General features: G+C 41.1%; 1 protein-coding gene across 1 annotated transcript in view; it reads left to right on the forward strand.

The window, feature by feature from the left end:
• LOC143298687 (ATP-binding cassette sub-family E member 1-like) overlaps window positions 1-16,254 on the forward strand; it is a 31,991-nt gene extending 15,737 nt beyond the window's left edge. The window contains exons 10-16 of the mRNA XM_076611578.1: window positions 468-617; window positions 900-1,031; window positions 6,593-6,762; window positions 8,140-8,282; window positions 10,521-10,643; window positions 12,272-12,383; window positions 13,537-16,254. Of these exons, the coding sequence (XP_076467693.1) occupies window positions 468-617; window positions 900-1,031; window positions 6,593-6,762; window positions 8,140-8,282; window positions 10,521-10,643; window positions 12,272-12,383; window positions 13,537-13,584 (878 nt within the window). The 3' untranslated portion in view covers window positions 13,585-16,254. The remainder of the gene's footprint in view (window positions 1-467; window positions 618-899; window positions 1,032-6,592; window positions 6,763-8,139; window positions 8,283-10,520; window positions 10,644-12,271; window positions 12,384-13,536) is intronic.
• The last annotated feature ends 2,533 nt before the right edge of the window (window positions 16,255-18,787 follow it).

Raw genomic sequence — 18,787 nt, forward strand, 5'->3', positions numbered from 1 at the left:
CCACTACACTGATCACTGGGCACACCAGCCCCATCTCCACACTGAACTGTGCACAGTGGGCAGATAATCACTGACTACCACAGCACCACACTGAAGTTATCAATGGGCAGATAATATATTGCACCCTAAAATGCATATTCTGTACAACTGTTAGCCATGCGAAATTTGGCCAAGCAGAGCAAACCGATAAGCCTAGTTTGCATCTGTTTGACATGTTAAGTATATGTATCACCAAACATGGAGTATAATGCAAACTCATCCTTTCTATACAATCCAGATTTTATGAACAACAGTCAAAACTGTTCGAACTATACCCCCCCCCCAAAAAAAAATGGAATGAAAATTGCTGTTGATTAGATTTTGATGTAATGGTCATGCTACAGTTTACACCTGAAGAGTTGACCGTTGTTAGCATGATCCAAGGATTTGTTTTCACTGATGTGTGTTGTGTTTGTTGTCTGTTTCAGGAATCAACATCTTCTTGGATGGCTTTGTGCCCACCGAGAATCTGCGATTCCGCGAGACAGCCTTGACCTTCAAGGTGGCTGAAACAGCCCTGGAGGAGGAAGTGAAGAGAATGTGTCGCTATGAGTACCCTCGGATGATGAAACAAATGGGTGAGTCAGCACATTGTCAGTACCCCAAGATCATGAAAAAAGTGAAAGTGAAAATTATATATTATGTTGAGCTAAAGTACAAGTGAATTATTGAATATGGAGTGAAAGTGAGATGTTTAGACATATGTATATATAATTTGTATGTTGAGTTAAAGTCAAATACTGTATAAAGTATACACTGTTTATTCTTCTTTGTTTTGATGATTCTAGAATCTGTAATGGTCTGTATATGTGCGTGCAGTGAAGTGATTGGGGTTAGTGATGGTTTGCGTGTGTGTGCAGGCAAGTTCAGGTTGACTGTGAATCCCGGTGAATTCACGGATTCTGAAATCATCGTGATGCTGGGGGAGAATGGCACTGGTAAAACCACATTCATCAAAATGCTGGCTGGGAAACTGGAGCCTGACGAAGGAGGTAGGTTCACATCGTGTACCACTGTGTTACATTGTCAATGATGTCAAATTATATGCAGACTGGATACATGGACTGTGAATATAGTGGTTGATGTGTGTAGGTCGTACTAGCTGGCTTCATGGATTGTGTCTGAAGGCCCAAGAAAAGGCGAGAAGAAATTTGTGAAACCTCACTGTTGAGATTGTTAGTTTGCTTAAAAAAAAAAAAAATATATATATATAAATCTGCAGGGATGCAGATACTGGAAATCTGGTCATGCAGGGATGCAGATACTGGAAATCTGGTCTTCAGATGTTTGTTAGATAAGGGATTAGTGAGTTTTCTGATTTTCAGATTTGATTTAAATGATCAACCTTATAACTTGTAAGATGTATTATTAGTCATTTGTGAACATCTTTACCTGTGACATTGGTCCTTAAGTTGTGATGATCACTTTTCTTTGTGATAAGACTCCACGTATGGTGAGGATGATTATTAATTGAATTTGCGGGAAAGTCGGTGATTAAACATTTTGCTGTTCACATTCTTGAACAGACTTTGAAGAAAACACATGTATGAGATTTTCCTGCATCGTCATTTGAAGACACAATACTCAGTAGAAGTTGACACTTAGCTGACACTGTGTTCCTAAACTTGTAACATGGTGTCCACATCTGGATTTAGTGTTTGTCCCCATATATGTAATATGATGCACAAGAGGGTGGGCAGGGCCTGGATTGTTCCCCCACACACACCCCTCCCCTCCCACCAGGCACATTTCTGCTGTCAGTGATTAAATCTGTTGTCTGCCCTAAACAGCTGCCGTTCTGGCCATATTATTTAGTGGCAGTAAGGGATGGTAGGAACTGTAGGAAGTATGGGTGCTCAGAAACTGTTGGGGATTGTTGTCACTGGGAGGTATTTAGTCAGTGTCTTTGTCACTGGGTGCAGTCCGTGCTGATCAGTTGTGAGCACATCATTGGATGGAGTGAAGTGTTAGTGCCACACAGGTTGAGATATTTTAGATTTATCTCCTCTCTTCCTAAAGAAGTTTTACATTATGAACTTGGAACACCTATAAGTAGATTTCTGAGTGGCTCCTGTTGCTCCAAATGGGATTACTCCAAACTTTTTTCTTTCTTTCTTGGAAAAGAAAACATGGTTTGGGCATTGTGGGAAAGTCAGTGATTAAACATTATTGCTGTTCACATTCTTGAACAGACTTTGAAGATGACTGATGTATGAGATTTTCCTGCATAACCATTTGAAGATACACATTTCAGTAGAAGCTGACGCTTAGCTGAGATTTTGTTTGTTTCCACATGTTAGGTAGTGTATACATGCAGACACATTGTTTATTTCCACACATGTAACATGATGTACAGCATGGTGGGCAGGACATGATGTAGTTCCACCTTTCAGCACAGTCCTACTGTAATTGAATCTGTTGTCCATGCTAAACAATCCGTTGCTGTTCTGACTAAATTGTTTGAGTGATGTTTGGGGAGATGAGAAGGGATGATAGGAACTTGAAGTATGGATATTCTGAAACTGTTGGGGAATGGTGTCAATTGTCAGTGGAAGGTTGTCAGTGGGAGGTATTTGGTCAGTGTCTTTGTCACTGGGTGCAGTCCTTGCTGACTGATTGTGAGCACATCAAATTCTATGTGCCGCTGATGACTGAGATAAATGAGATTTGAACCTTTTTGTTTGTTAAAGAAAAGAAATGAAAACGAACATGGTTTGGGCATTGTGGGAAAGTCAATGATTAAACATTATTGCTGTTCACATTCTGGAACAGACTTTGAAGATCATACATGTATGAGCTTTCCCTGCATTGCACAATCCATTGCTGTTCTGACTAAATTGTTTGAGTGATGTTTGGGGAGATGAGAAGGGATGATAGGAACTTGAAGTATGGATGCTCTGAAACTGTTGGGGAATGGTGTCAATTGTCAGTGGAAGGTTGTCAGTGGGAGGTATTTGGTCAGTGTCTTTGTCACTGGGTGCAGTCCTTGCTGACTGATTGTGAGCACATCATTTCTATGTGCCGCTGATGACTGAGATAAATGAGATTTGAACCTTTTTGTTTGTTAAAGAAAAGAAATGAAAACGAACATGGTTTGGGCATTGTGGGAAAGTCAATGATTAAACATTATTGCTGTTCACATTCTGGAACAGACTTTGAAGATCATACATGTATGAGCTTTCCCTGCATTGCCATTTGAAGAAACAAAATTATATCCAATCACTTTGTGGGGATATAAGAAAAAACCCAAAAAACTTGAGGGGGGCTGCACACGAAAACGGGTTTGGTGTAGATCAGTCAAGCTTCTTTCTGACACAGGGCTGTATTTAGGGACAGGATAATAGGAGATATATTCCCTTTTTACAGACATGGGACTTTTGTTACAACATGGTAAGTGGAGGTATATTCCCGTTTTACTGATGTAGTTATGACAGGGTAATAGGTATATTTACGTTTTTGTTTTGTTTTTTTACTGACATGGGGCTTTTATGACAGGGAAATGGGAAGTATTTTCCTTTTTTTTTTACTGACATGTCTGTTATAGCAAGGTAATAGGTATGTTCTCTTTTCACTGATATGGGGCTGTAGTTATGTCAGGGTAATAGGACATATTCCTTTTTTTACTGACATGTCTTGACAGGGAAATAGGATATATTCTCTTTTTTTTCTCTTTTTTTTAATATGTTTTTGTTATAGCAAGGTCATAGGTATTTTCTCTTTTTACTGACATTAGGTAAGACCACTCATTTTTTTCATTTGAAATATAATTGGCTATTGCTTATCTCATATTGAAGGCAATAAGGAAAGAACACATGCAAAATTTCTTATCAGTATCTCCAATAGTTTTCTGAGATACCCCAGTTTGAATATTTTGTATATGTGCGTGTTGCATCATTTTGCGATACAAATGGATTTTTAGACATGCCATGTGTCCACGCTATGTATCTGACAATGCTTGGACTGATTTTACATCATTTTCATATTACTGTCAAACAGAAAAGACAAAAACATTGAGTGTATAACAATCCAAATCATTTTTATTCATCAGCAATATCACCTAAAATGTGTCAAAATCACACGCAAAATGAGACAAAAAGCCAATTTTACACCCCTGCCAAAGTCTAGGAAATTTCCAAATGTGCCTGAAAATTCTTTCAGACGCATAACTCACTACTTAGAGTTTCTTGATTTTTTTTTTTTTTTTTTGCAAGAACTACAATCTTCACAAACAAAAAGTGTAGACTTATAACTGCAATTTGTGAAGTGAAAGTCAGTGCTCGAGTGTTACACAAAATCACACCACAGGCATATCATTGCATCTCCACTTCTAATTGGCCAACAGAGATGTATCTGACTTAACCAACTATCATGCATACAAAGTAATGTCATGCATTGTTTCTGACAAATTGAATTATTCTCACTACCCTACCCAACCCTGCCACCAGACTCTCTCTCCAGCTCTTGCCTTTCTTTCCCAAATACACCAACTTGATGTAAAATTTCACTATTTCATGAACCTTCTCACCTGTTATGAGTAACAGTTGCATATATGTCTGAAATATACCTAAATATATTAAAAAGAAACTTATGCTGACTTCCACTTCCTGGATTTCTCGACAACTACATCAAACTCCTTCACACACCTTGTTCTCCCATTGGTGCTGAACATGTCCCAAGTTCCAGGCCAAGACAAATTTTTAATAATTTGGATCACAATCAACTGTATCTGGCCATTTGAATGCATTCTTGTCTCCCCAGCTGGTCATGAATGCTATTGTGGCTATTCAAGGACTTCCCCAACGTAAAATTTGTCATTATAAAAAAACAGCCACTTTTTCTCCTTGCTGTGTGAAGTGTCCAGGCTGTATGTCCTTTGCGCTGGTGTCAGTGGAATCTTGAGCAAAGTCCCTGCAGCAACACTCTGTTGGTGGGCTAAAGGTCTGGCAGCTTCATAGGATGTCCTCTTCCTGATGGGACCAGATTTGATTCCATCCTCTCCAGAATGTCATCATCATCTAAGTAAAAAAAAAAAAAAAAAAGAAAGAAAGAAAGAAAGAAAAAAAAGAAAAGGAAAAAAGTGGGATGTCCATGTGCTTTACCAATGACTTTTTATGACTGACTTTATAATCATGACTTAAAAATTTTAATTCAAAATGCCTTTTATATTTGTGTGTGTGCACATGGATTTTTACAACACAAGCATTTGAGCAAATGTGTGTGTGTGTGTGTGTGAAGTTCTCTTTTATATATTCATTTATGTATTTGTTTAATATCATTTTTTATCATGATCATTATTAATTTCTTTTTACCTTTTTCAGGTCTCCTTATTTTCTTTGTCATTTAATTTTCATTTCAGTGGTCAGGTTTTCTGTGTGCAGTGTGTGTGTGTGTTTGTGTTTTTTTCATTGTTTTCTCAATGAATACAAACCAAAAGAAGTCTAACGTAGTCCAGAAAAGTAATCCAGCAATCATATAAATATCTAATGAGTGGAACTACCAGGATGTTTAAGTATTAGGAATGAATATTGTCAAGCAATCTTTGAAAATCGGATGTACCGCACTGACCCAATTTCATGGCGCCTTCGTTTGGAAATGAGGCCAAGCAAGTGACTGAAAACCCCCCTTTCCTAAGCCGCATACAATCGTAATGATATATATTATCATCAAACATCATCACTAAATGAGAAATCTGTTGATCTTACCGAGATATGCGTTGATCTTGCTGTAAATATCATAAATCTCCCCCATTGTTTGTGCCTACATGTGCTTCGTCGTATGCTCAACTGTGTCCGCCTTCGTGAGTGAAGACAGTGGAAGTGACCTGATGGGGTTGTTGTATGCAAATTAGAATCTTGCATCATAGGCAAAACTCGGCGATAAACGGAATGTAGGTTTGAGTTCATGAAAAAATGAGCTTTCCAGTGATGTTTAGTAGTTTTTTGTACGATGTCGGGGAGATTTTTTATGGTGTTCTGAAAATTTGGACATTTTTCTAACTCAAATTACACCGAATGATTGAAACATCAAAATTTTCCTTGCACCATTGGTTAGCGCGTGGTTTCGTCTTTCCAGTGGTATGCATTATTGATAGGTTGACCGAGTTACCTGACTGGCGAATGGAGAGTGAACAGAACATGTGCAGACTTCGACCTGCTGGCCTTAGGCGGTGTGAGGCGCCGGGAGCGTTGCGATTCGACTTTTTGCTATCATGTTTAACGCTCCATAACTTTTCATATATCATTCTTTCAAGCAAATCAACACAAGAAATGGGAAGCTGAAGAGTCAAACTTTTGATTGACATTATTTTTTTAATTATTAAATGTTTTTCATTGTAAAATTACGATGGAAAAATCAGCAATTTTGTCAGTTTTGGTCACACTTTCTCGGCCAGCTAGGCCTGTGGTCCTACCTACTGACATGGGGCTGGAGTAATACTAACAGGAGGTGTGTTCCTTTTTTTTTTTTTTTTTTTTTTTAACTGACAAGGGGCTGTAGGGTAATGTGTGACCATACAGTTTTATATAACATAGTTAACCACAGGATGTATGTGCAGGCCCCACACCAGTGCTGAACGTCAGCTACAAGCCCCAGAAGATCAGCCCCAAACACCAGGGCACAGTGCGCCAGTTACTGCACGAGAGGATCCGTGACGCTTACATACATCCCCAGTTTGTCACTGATGTGGTCAAGCCTCTGCAGATTGAAAACATCATGGACCAAGAAGTCAGTGGCTTTGTGATTTCCTCTCCTTATGATGGAAATATGTATGTTTTTTTCCGAGCTATTTTGTGTCAGAGACTGTCACTACATGTGTTTGTGGGGAAAACTTGTAATATATATATCCCGAGCTGCTTTGTGTCAGAATGTTACTACATGTGTTTTTATAGGGGAAACTTGCTGCATATTTCCTTTTTGTTTCTAAGGAAAACTCTAGCTTTCATGAGCTACTTTGTGTCAGCAAATGTCACTGCATGTGTGTTTTGGGGGAAAATCTGATAGGTATTTCCTTAGATATTTTGCATCGGAGAACGTCACCAAATGTGTTTGTGGGAAAAATCTGCTGTGTATTTCTTGAGCTATTTTGCATCAGAGAATGTCACTACATGTTTTTGTGGGGGAAACTGGCATTGTATTTCCTGAGCTATTTTGCGTCAGAGAATATTACTAGATGTGCGTTTGAGTGAGAGGAAGACTTGGTGTGTATTATTTCCTGTCTGTAGTGGGAGTGATGGCCCAGAGGTATCGTGACTGCCTAGGAAGCGAGAGAAACTTAGCGCGCTGGTTTGAATCGCGGCTCAGTCGCCGATATTTTCTCCCCATACATAAGACCTTCAGTGGTGGTCTGGGTGCTAGTCATTCGGTTGAGATGCACTTAGCACACGTTAAAGAACCCACGGCAACCAAAGGGTTGTTCCTGGCAAAATTCTGTAGAAAAATCAGCTTTAATTACACATACTTAACTGTGACTCACTAGTGCTGCCTTTATGCCATTTTTATCGATCCGCAAATGCCCTCGACGTGATCCGCGTTTTCTCGGCCCTGCCAGTCAGCAGTGCACAAGTCGACCTCCTGTCTCTTTACCCATACCCACAGTTGCACCAATGGAATGTGCCACAATCCCTTGGGGGAAATAACACCATTTCCTTTCGATAGGAAAAACATATAAAACTGCATGCAGGAAAAAAAGAAAAAATATGGGTGGCGCTGTAGTGTAGCAACGTGCTCTCCTTTGGGTGAGCATCCCGAATTTAACACAGAGAAATCAGTTGTGATAAAAAGAAAAACATATACAAAACTGGCAGTGTATTTTTTTGTGTTGGTTGGGAAAGCTTGCTGTGTATTTCCTGTGTTTGTTGGGAAAGCTTGCTGTGTATTTCCTGTGTTTGTTGGGAATGCTTGCTGTGTATTTCTTGTGTTTGTTGGGGAAAGCTTGCTGTGTATTTCCTGTGTTTGTCGGGAATGCTTGCTGTGTATTTCTTCTGTTTGATGGGAAAGCTTGCTGTGTATTTCTTGTGTTTGATGGGGAAAGCTTGCTGCGTATTACCTGTGTGTTTGTAGGGAAAAATTGTGTCTATACCAAGCTGTGTCTGTGCACGCCAGGTTCAGAACCTGTCTGGAGGAGAACTGCAGCGTGTGGCTTTGACCCTGTGTCTTGGGAAGCCAGCAGATGTCTACCTCATTGATGAACCCTCTGCTTACCTGGACTCTGAGCAGCGTCTGCACGCTGCCAAGGTCATCAAAAGGTCAGTGTTTTATAAAGGGAAAGAGATGGTGATGATGGTGAAGGGTTTTGTTTTAGGAGGGAGGGAGTTTATCTGTTATCTTTATTTATATATATTTTTGAGGGAGTGTCTGGGTTTGTTCCAGTGTACCTTTTAGTTTTATAAAGGGAAAGAGATGGTGATGATGGTGAAGGGTTTTGTTTTAGGAGGGAGGGAGTTTATCTGTTATCTTTATTTATATATATTTTTGAGGGAGTGTCTGGGTTTGTTCCAGTGTACCTTTTATTTACCTGTGTGCTAGCTGAATCGGTAGCGTAAGCATCACTGACTTGAAGTTGTGTACCTTGTGTAATGGAGAGAGTTACCACTCTTTACTATTTGTTAATTATATATATATATATATATATTTTTTTTTTTTATACTGGAGGGGTGGTGGGTTGTTGAGCAGTGTAGTTTTTCAGAGGAAAGATATAGGTCCACAATGGCTTGTCTTGTCCTGTGATGAGACTCTGTCATGCACCACTCTGATTCCTTTATGAGGAGGGACCGACATCACCACACTTTGTTTCTGAGGACAGCCATGGACTGTTATTTTGATTTGAAAGAATTTCTGTCGTGCTTCATTCATGGTTTAATGCATGGTGATACTTGATGTAGGACTGTTGAAAGATGGCAGCACTGAGTAAAGATGATAGTGTTTTTTTGTTAACTTCATACTAGACAGTTCATGTCTTGTGTATTCTTGGTTTGATACACCATAATGATGCAGACTGTTGAAAGGTGGCAGCACTGAGTAAAGATGCACTGTATCTTTTGTAACAGTTAACACTGGGCAGTTTCTTGGTGAATGATTTTGTTTTGGGAGGGAGATTTTTTTGTAGATTTACATATCTTTTTTTATGAAAGAGGTGGGGAGTGTGTGGAAGCACTGGGGCGTGGGGGGGGGGGGGGGTAGTAGTTCAGCAGTGTAGTTTTTCAGAGGAAGGATATATGTCCACAGTGGCTTGGCCTGTCCTGTGATGAGACTCTGTCATGCACCACTCTGATTCTTTCATGAGGAGAGACAGACATCACCACACTTTGTTTCTGAGGACAGCCAAGGACTGCACATTTTGACTTTAAAAGAATTTCTATGGAATATTGGGAAAGATTGGCACCCCATCCCTGAATGTGTGTGTGTGAACCTCCAGAATACAGTCAGCCAGACATGTAGAAGGGAAAGGTTGTTTGGGCGATCACCACATGGCAATGCGTGGCTGATGGACCATTCTAGGAAACTGTGAAGACAGAATGTCTGCCTCATTCCCCAATAGTCTTGTCTGTTTTTAGCTGGCAATGCTTCAGCTTCTGGCATCCTTGTACGTGATAGGGAGTTGTTTTGCATCATTCATGGTTTTGATACATCATGATTATTATTGTTGGACCATTGAATGATGGCAGCACTGGTTAAAGGTATTCAGTATCTTTTGTTACAGTAAACACTTGGTAGTTCATATCTTGCTTCATTCATGGTTCAGTGCATGTTGGTTCTTGATGTAGGACTTTTGAAAGATGGCAGCACTGAGTGAAGATGCTGTGTTTTTTGTTACAGTTAATACTGGACAGTTCATGTCTTGTGTATTCTTGGTTTCATACACCATAATACTTGATGTAGACTGTTGAAAGGTGGCAGCATTGAGTGAAGATGCTCTTTATCTTTTGTAACAGATAACAATGAGCAGTTTCTTTGTGAATGATTTTGTTATGGGAGGGAGGTTTTTGTGGATTAAAAAAATTATGAAGGAGGGAGGGGAGTGTGTGGAAGCACTGGAGGGGTGTGAGTAGTTGTTGAGCAGTGTTGTTTTTCAGAATGATATAGGTCTACAATGGCTTGTCCTGTCCTGTGATGAGACTCTGTCATGCACCACTCTGATTCCTTCATGGGGAGAGACAGACATCACCACACTTTGTTTCTGAGGACAGCCAAGGACTGCACATTTTGACTATAAAAGAATTTCTGTGCAGTATTAGGAGGAAAGATTAGCAACACTTCTTTTTCTGGAGGGATGTAGAGTGGGGGAGACATTGTGCCCCTTTAGACATTACTTTTGGTGTCTGGTGAAAAGCACAGTGATCAGACTGGCATTGTTATTGTGAAAAATAAAATCATTTGAAATAAAAACTGTGGAAAAGCAAGAGTTCTGACCTGGTCACATCCTCCTCTGCCCTGTGGTGAACTGATTGGTAGACTAGTGCTAAATATTGTATGTGCATGTGCAGGTTTGTTCTGCATGCCAAGAAGACTGCCTTCATTGTGGAGCACGACTTCATCATGGCCACCTACCTGGCTGACCGTGTGGTGGTCTTTGAGGGGGAGCCATCTATCAACACCAAGGCCAACTCGTGAGTCGTCACAGACCTTTCCACCTGCACAGTGCAGCACTCATCATGCACACAACTTTGACCTTCACAGTGCAACACTCGTCATGCACACACCTTTCACCTTGACACACGACACCAGTCATGCACACAGCTTTCAACTTGACAGTGCAATGCTCATGAAAGCACTATATTCAAGTAACTAAAATCAGATTGTGATTAAGAATGATCATCAATGATTAAAAACAAAACAAAAACCAATCGATCAGTGAGATTGAATTGGTGTAAAAGGAGGATACTTGGCCTGTGGCATAGTGTTAACATACGTATCGGCCAATGGGAGTTTGTTTTGGTGGTTCGTCAGTGCAAGCCAGTGATTAGACATTGCCACAGACACATGATGTTGAGAGAATTTTCCCGAACATGAGGCTTGCTTTGCTATACTTGGCATGGAAGGAGAGATTGTTTTGTACACCTGTGGAAATGGACTGTAATGATTCTGTTCATTTTTTTTTGTAGGGAGGGAGGGTTTATATACTTTGTTTGGCTATAGACTGTAATGATTCTGTTAACTTCTTTATGGGGAGTCGATATTTGTACACCTTGTATTGTAATAGACTGCAATGATTCTGTGAAGTCCTTTGTGGGAGAGGTGTGTTAAACACCTTCTTCTGTGGTAAAAGACTGTAATGACTGATCAGTTGTTTGTGGGGAAGGTGTGTTTATACACCTTGGGTAATAAAAGACAATGAATCTGTTCAGTTCTTTGTGGGGAGGGAGCTAAGTACATCTTGTGTTAAACAGATTGTAATGATTCTGTTCAGTTCTGGACAGGACTGAGACTCCAGTTTGGGGTTTACAGCAAGTGTTTTAATGGGTCATCAGTGCAAGCCAGTGATTAGACATGACCACAGACACATGATGTTGAGAGAATTTTCCCGAACATGAGGCTTGCACAGTTGTACTTGGCAGTGGTAGGAAGTGTATGACAGAAACTTGGGTTTTTGGATGTGAGAAAAAGGTTTGAATCAGTTGATGCAGTTTTACACATCTGTGTGCAATGAATCCTTTTTTTTTTCTTTTTAATTTTGATTTTTACAATTTCATCATTTATCAGTGCACCTTACAACTGAAAATATCCCCTCTCCGTTGACCGTTTGGAATGCCATCATGTTCCTTTGAGCAGTGTTCAAGAAGCATTCTAGGCTTTTGTTGTGAAGTATCCAAGGTGGAAAGTCACAACAGAGATCAGAAATGGCTGAAATGGTGATAGATATTACTGTAACATTTTTCTGGATATTATAAAGTTACATGTCTTTTGTGGAAATATCCCAGAACACAACTTTCAGTTTGACAAGTAAGTAATCTGGAATGGTTTTCATGCTTTGATAAAAAAGTATTTCTTGCTTCAGAATTGATGCAGAACACTCCACACCCCATGGCAATAGCATTTAGTATGTTCTGTTCAGACCCCTGATGCCCCTTTATCTTGTTCCTCTGGTAAACAGTTGGTGAATCAGGCTGTGGTTTGGGAACACTAGAACAATTTCAGCTGAAAGTGGGATGTGTGTGTGTCAGTGCTGAATGACATGAAATAAAGATGTATGTGTCGTTGCTGAATGGCATAATATGTCATGAATGTGTATGTTCAGGCCCAGGTCACTGCTGAATGGCATGAACCAGTTCCTGGAGTCCTTGGACATCACCTTCCGTCGTGACCCCAACAACTTCAGACCTCGCATTAACAAGCTGAACTCTGTCAAGGTGAGTCCTGGACAGCTGTCAGCAGACACTGTCATCACGTAAGGATGACTGACACTAGGACTGACCACAGACTGCAGGAAGACCAGGGCAGGACAGTTGTGGGCAGGCTATGAACAGCTGGATGGGTCATCAGTGCAAGCCAGTGATTAGACATGACCACAGACATATGATGCTGAGAGAATTTTCCCGAACATGAGGCTTGCACTGTTGTAATGATTCTGTCCAGTTCTTTGTGGGGAGGGAGTGTTTGCACACCTTTTGAGGTTATTTACTGTAATGATTCTGTCAAGTTCCTTGTGGGGAAGGACTATTTTTCCATCTTGAGTAGTTATAGACACTAATGATTCTGTTCAATTTGTGGGGAGGTTGAGTTTTTACAGACATGACAGAAATATATGAATCGACGGAAATAAAAATGTTTAGGGAATAGGTTGAACCAGTGGAATTTAAAATATGTTGGGAATAGGATGAACCAATGGAATTAGAAATGTTTTGGGAATAGGATTAGCCGAGATGGAATTGGAAGAACTGGGGAGGCATAGGTATTGAACTGACAGAGAAACAGACTTGGGAGGTTTTCAGGCAAACAGACAAGTGAACATGATTCCATTTACCTGACTTTCATTGTTTTATTGAAATTTCAGAAGTGGATTTGGTAGAGAAAAACATGTAAGTCAAATGCCTGATAATTACGTTATCAGCTTCTCCAAATTTCGAAGTAGTAATCATAAGCTGGAAATAAACAAGGAGACAAAAAGGAATACCATGCGAGTTGCGGCTTTGTAAGGCTTGTTACATGTCTGTGATTGGGGATGAGTTCCATTTTATAATGGAATGTCTCAATTATGATCAATTGCTAAATAGATATGTTTCTAAAAAAAATATTTGTCTCCAAAATCGGTTTTTAATTTTTGTAATATGATCAAAGGAGGAAAAAATGTCATTTTAGCTGTAAGAAAGATGATTAGATTTGCAAATGTTGCCTAGCTACACTTTTGGAGTTAAAAGACATTTGCGTTTTCCCAACTTTATGTGACATTGTTGTGCATTTAGAAATATCTTTGTTCTGGGCATGAAAACATTATTTTGTAGTAATCCTGCATACTCCAATAAGAGTGAAAGGATAATTAAAACTTGAAACGTGTGTGTGCAGGACACAGAGCAGAAGAAATCAGGGAACTTCTTCTTTTTAGAAGACTGAGGTTGTCCCAGTGGTGGTACAGAGAGCAGTGCTTGTGCTGGCCAGGGCTGGAGCAGGCACGGAAACGGACGCTGACACACACTCCCATCCTAGTGTGTCACACACCTCAGACACGCCATCCCACTCTGGTGTGTCAGGCCCCCTGCTGTGTGATGGAAGCAGACATCAGTATCCCCCGCTGGTCCTCTCACAGGAGACCTTCACATTGGACTTTGCTGGACCCCTGTCGGTTGGCTACTTCAGACAAATGCTGCCGACCCTTGTGAACCCCCATGTCAAACAGCTGCCGACCTCTGTGACCCCCCATGTTGAACATCTGTTGACCCTGGTGATGCCCCAGCAGGCTGTTGGTCACTCCAGTGCTGGTCCTGTCACTGTGCCCCTCAGGGCAGTTTGGATGAATGGCAACAGTTCACCTCCACAGGCAAATCTTTCTGGGTTTCTTAAGCAGTCAAGTGGTGTATCCCTGGTAGTTTTGACAGGTGTCACTGTGGCTATAATTAACCTCCCACTCCGTTTCCATCCTGGCAGTAATATCGCCCTCTGTTTCCATGATGGCAATAACATCGCCCCCTGTTTCCATGCCTTGCAATGTATGTGTGGCTGTGTCATCTGCTGCATTGTGTCTCTGTCCATCTTACAGTGTGAACCTGTCGCACATCCTGATTCCTGTAATGCCCTTCTCTCCAGCTGGATGTTGACTCTTATGTCACTGTACATACTCTACATCATTGTCCTCTTTTCTCATGGTTAGCTTTCATTCACTAATTAATGATTAGAAAATCTTCAGATATCCTGTATCCTGCTCGCATTTCACATAATATACAGTACACGTTTCTTCTTCTTCACCCTTCACTCTTTTAAAGAGTCACTGGGGAGCCGCACTGGAGAATTGTTCACTGTATTCAAGGTCAGTCTGTTGTATGTAAACACCAGGGTCTCTACAAATAGTGTACACATTGACCCCTTTCTTTTCTGTTTAAAAAAAAAAAAAAAAAAAATCCATACTTCAGTGAGTGATAACTTGATCATGTCAGGGTGTGGCCCTCACTTTGAAGAAAGATTTGCCTGAAGGTGACTTTGCCATCATCACTGACACAACCCTAACCCTGTTTGTGTTGGGGGGGGGGGGGGGGGGCAAACAGCAACAGCAGCCTGGAGTCATCAGTGGCAGGATGTGGGGAGGGGAGGCGGTCAGCAGCTTGCTCCATGAAGAGGCGTGCCGTTTTCTGTGGTCATTGTCACCTGACCACAACAGCGGCCTGAAACCCTTATGTGCCGGAGATAAGACTTCATTATTCATTGCTTTCTGCATGATATGGGCACTTGAGGTGTCAGGTGGTGTGGGTGGTCGAATGTCAGTTGGGTGGTCAAAGTTCAGATGGGTGGGCAGAGGTTAGGTGGTCAAGTGGTGTGGGTGATCGGTGGTCAGATTGTGTGGGTGGTGAGAGATCAGGTAGTGTGGTAAGAGGTGGCATGGGTGGTGAGAGGTCAGGTGGGTTGTCAGGCGTCAGGTGGGGTGGGAGGTTTCAGGACAGGTCAGGTGGGAGGTCAGGTCAGGTGGGTGGATTGGAGAACAGTGGTTCTGTCTTACAGCCAGCATCTTTCATCACCAGTGGGATGACTGCAGTTTGACAGCTTGAGTCCTCAGCGGAGTGAATGCTGTCAGATGTGCTGTGTGTGTTAATGGGTGTGGTTTGTGACCACAGCTACATGCCATGCCTGGTGATGCTGGCATGGAGTTGGGGACAGCTGCACACAACACAGGGCATGGCCCAAGATCACAGGTGATAAGCTGGTGTGATTCATGGAGGCAGGGAACATCAAAAGAAGTCATAATGGCAGAGGTTGTTCCTTTGTTCCGTAATGCTGTTGTTGGGCATTATTTATCATTATACCACACCTTTCCTTTCTTTGCTGCCATTTTTATTCAGCTTAAATAGTTTTGTTACTTCTGATGTAAAGGATCATGTTCTGTATTTGTTGTATTGATTGTAAGTTCATTTGTAGGGACATAACATTGTGTTCAGTATTTGTTGTATTCATTGTGAGTATATTTGTAGGGACATACAAGAGTGTGTTCTGTATCTGTAGATCATTTGTAGGGACAAAAATTACTGTTTATTTGTAGTTAATTTGTTGGGATTGGGACAAAAAGGGTGGTGTTCATTATTGGCAATAAGTTCAGTTGCAGATAGTGTTTGTCTCTGTGGTGCCTTAACTGTCCTGTGGCTGGTTCTGTCAGGGTCTGGAGGTTTACACACTGAGTTAACTGACCAGTGCACCGTGCAAGTAAAAATCTGGGTGAATAGTGTTGACATTCATTAGATTAGCTGCTTATTATTTAAGTAAAGAGGAATATTGAAACAAAATATAATATAGTTTCATCAAGTTGTTTCATTTTTGTTGGTACTTTATCTTATTCAATTATTTCATTTGGGGGGAAAAAAGCATTAATACTGAAGGGCCAAAGTAGTGGCAGGAAATCACCTTTGCTTTGAGCAGAGAAAGGCCTTACTGAGTGCTCACTGCAGATTTTCCACATTTTCATTTCTGCTGAAAAAGTAGGGTTTTTGAATTTTTCATTGGCATTTGGTGGTTCTGTGGATATATTAATTATTTGCCATTGATCTTGCTGGTGAGAAGGGCATTAAAAGCACAGGTTCCGAATATATGAGTGTTGTTCAGAATGAGTGATGTCTGAAAGTGGGTGTGGCCTTTGCCAGGCCTTCTGCTGAGGACTGCTTGCACATGATGTCATTACCTTAACCTGAACTGCAGCAGTTGTCACAACAGACTGAACAGGCTCTGTATGGTGCTTGGGGAAGCTGGTGTGCATGAAAATTGACGTGTGGGTACACATGCACCCTTGTGTCAGTTTCCTTCAAGGGAATATTGGTAATGCTGCACGATGGATGTACTGGATATGGAAGATTGTTATTTTAATCATTAAATTAAGTGAAATAAAACATAACAGTGAATGATTTTCAGTGACAGTGGGTAGCAGGATATATAAAGGGGAATGGTCAATTGTGGAGAGATGTGACCAAAGGAACTGAATGCAGCCAAGTACCTGGATATCTTTATTAGATCCAAACAATTGCATCAAGAAAAATTCCATAACAAACCTGGAAAATAAAACAAAAGAAGGCATGTTGTGGCAAGATCTGTAGACATTTTTGGCAAGGGCTGGAAATATCTGCCCTATAGACTTGATTTCTGTGTTCACTATTGCATCATGACCTTAGGTCAGTGGTCAACCATACAGAACATACAACATAACCTAATTTGTTGAATTCCTGGTCCCAGATGTATCCAAGGTTCAAAACATTCATGGACCAGTAATTAGTAACTTACTGAAGATAAGCCATGCCACACATATCTGAGCCTTACTCAAACTGATCAATCCCCAATGCTTACACCAAATTTCAGGTATTAATCCTGACCATTGTGCAGTTTAACATGGTTAAGTAAACAAACATGGTCCAGTAAGTATTTAAACCAAAATGAGGCACCCTACCCACATTCTTGTCCTTTTTTTGGACAAACATCATACAGGAGCAAAAAGCACCGGTTTATTTTCAGAATTTTAAGAACTATACACTGCAAACGAGAAAATTAAGTAGAAACCACCAGTTGTACCAACACCATATTTGTAGCCAAAAACTGGAAGGCATCAAGTCAAACAACACTCCAGTGTCTTGTGGGGCTAACACCAAACTGTCCAGTTTGCATGAATGACATTCAGTTCACATCAAACGCACTGCTGTCCAGTTTAACATGGACACACCTGAATGTCATGGTGTGACACTTCACACAAAACTTCGCTGAAGTGAACATGGACACACCTCATTGACCTGGAGTAAACACTGTTCACACCAAACACCAGTGTTCAATTTAACATGGACACACTGTTGTGTGCAGTTGGACACCAACCCTGACAGATATGACTTAATTACCATTCCAGGGAAGGGAGGGGGTGAGAGACCTTAAAACAAGTCAACAACTCCAATACCAGAAGACTGGTTTCAGTCCGACTGAAAAACATGCTCCTCACAGCTGGGTACAAGTGGCCCCAGGTAACAAGGGATGAGTGAGCTAATCATGACAATGATGTGGGTATTACTATCAGCACCAGGTAATGGAGATGACCCAAGACAATAATGTGGGTATTAATATCAACCCCAGATAATGGGGTTGAGGGAGATAACCCATAGGAATGATGTGCGTTTTACTAACAGCCCCAGGTGATGGGAATGAATGAGATGACCCATGACAATGATGTGGGTACTGATATCGGCCCCAGGTAATTGGAATGAGGGAGATGACCCATGATAACAATGGGTATAACTATCAGCCCCCGGTAATGGGAGTGAGGGAGACGACCCATGACAATGATGTGGGTACTGATGTTAGCCCCAGGTAATGGGGAATGAGGGAGATGGCCCATGATAACAATGTGGGTTTTACTATCAGCCCCAGGTAATGGGGAGATAATGACCCATGACAATGATGTGGGTTTTACTATAAGCTCCAGGTAATGAAGATGACCCATGACAATGATGAGGGTCTTACTATCAGCCCCAGGTAATGGAGATGACCCAAGACAATGTGGGTATTTCTGTCAGCCCCAGGTAATGGTGATGAGAGATGACCCATGACAATGATGAGGGTCTTACTATCAGCCCCAGGTAATGGAGATGACCCAAGACAATGTGGGTATTTCTGTCAGCCCCAGGTAATGGGGATGAAGGAGATGAATCATGACAATGATGAGGGTCTTACTATCAGCCCCAGGTTATGGAGATGACATGACAATGATGTGAATACTAATATCAACCCCACAACAATGTGGGTAACAGCCCCAGGTAATGGGAATGTGGGAGATGACTCATGATAACGATGAGGGTTTTACTATCAGCCCCAGGTACAGGGGATGAGGGATAATGACAATGATGAGGGTTTTACTATCAGCCCCAGGTAATCGAGACGACCCAAGACAATGTTGTGGGTATTTTTGTCAGCCCCATGTAATGGGGATGAAGGAGGACTCGTGACAATGATGTGGGTATTACTATCAGCCTCAGGTAATGGAGATGACCCATGATAATGATATGAATACTAATATCAACCCCAAAACAATGTGGGTAACAGCTCCAGGTAATGGGGATGAGGGAGATGACCCATAACGATGTGGGTTTTA

This window comes from Babylonia areolata, chromosome 24, assembly GCF_041734735.1.
Source record: "Babylonia areolata isolate BAREFJ2019XMU chromosome 24, ASM4173473v1, whole genome shotgun sequence".
NCBI lineage: Eukaryota > Metazoa > Mollusca > Gastropoda > Neogastropoda > Buccinidae > Babylonia > Babylonia areolata.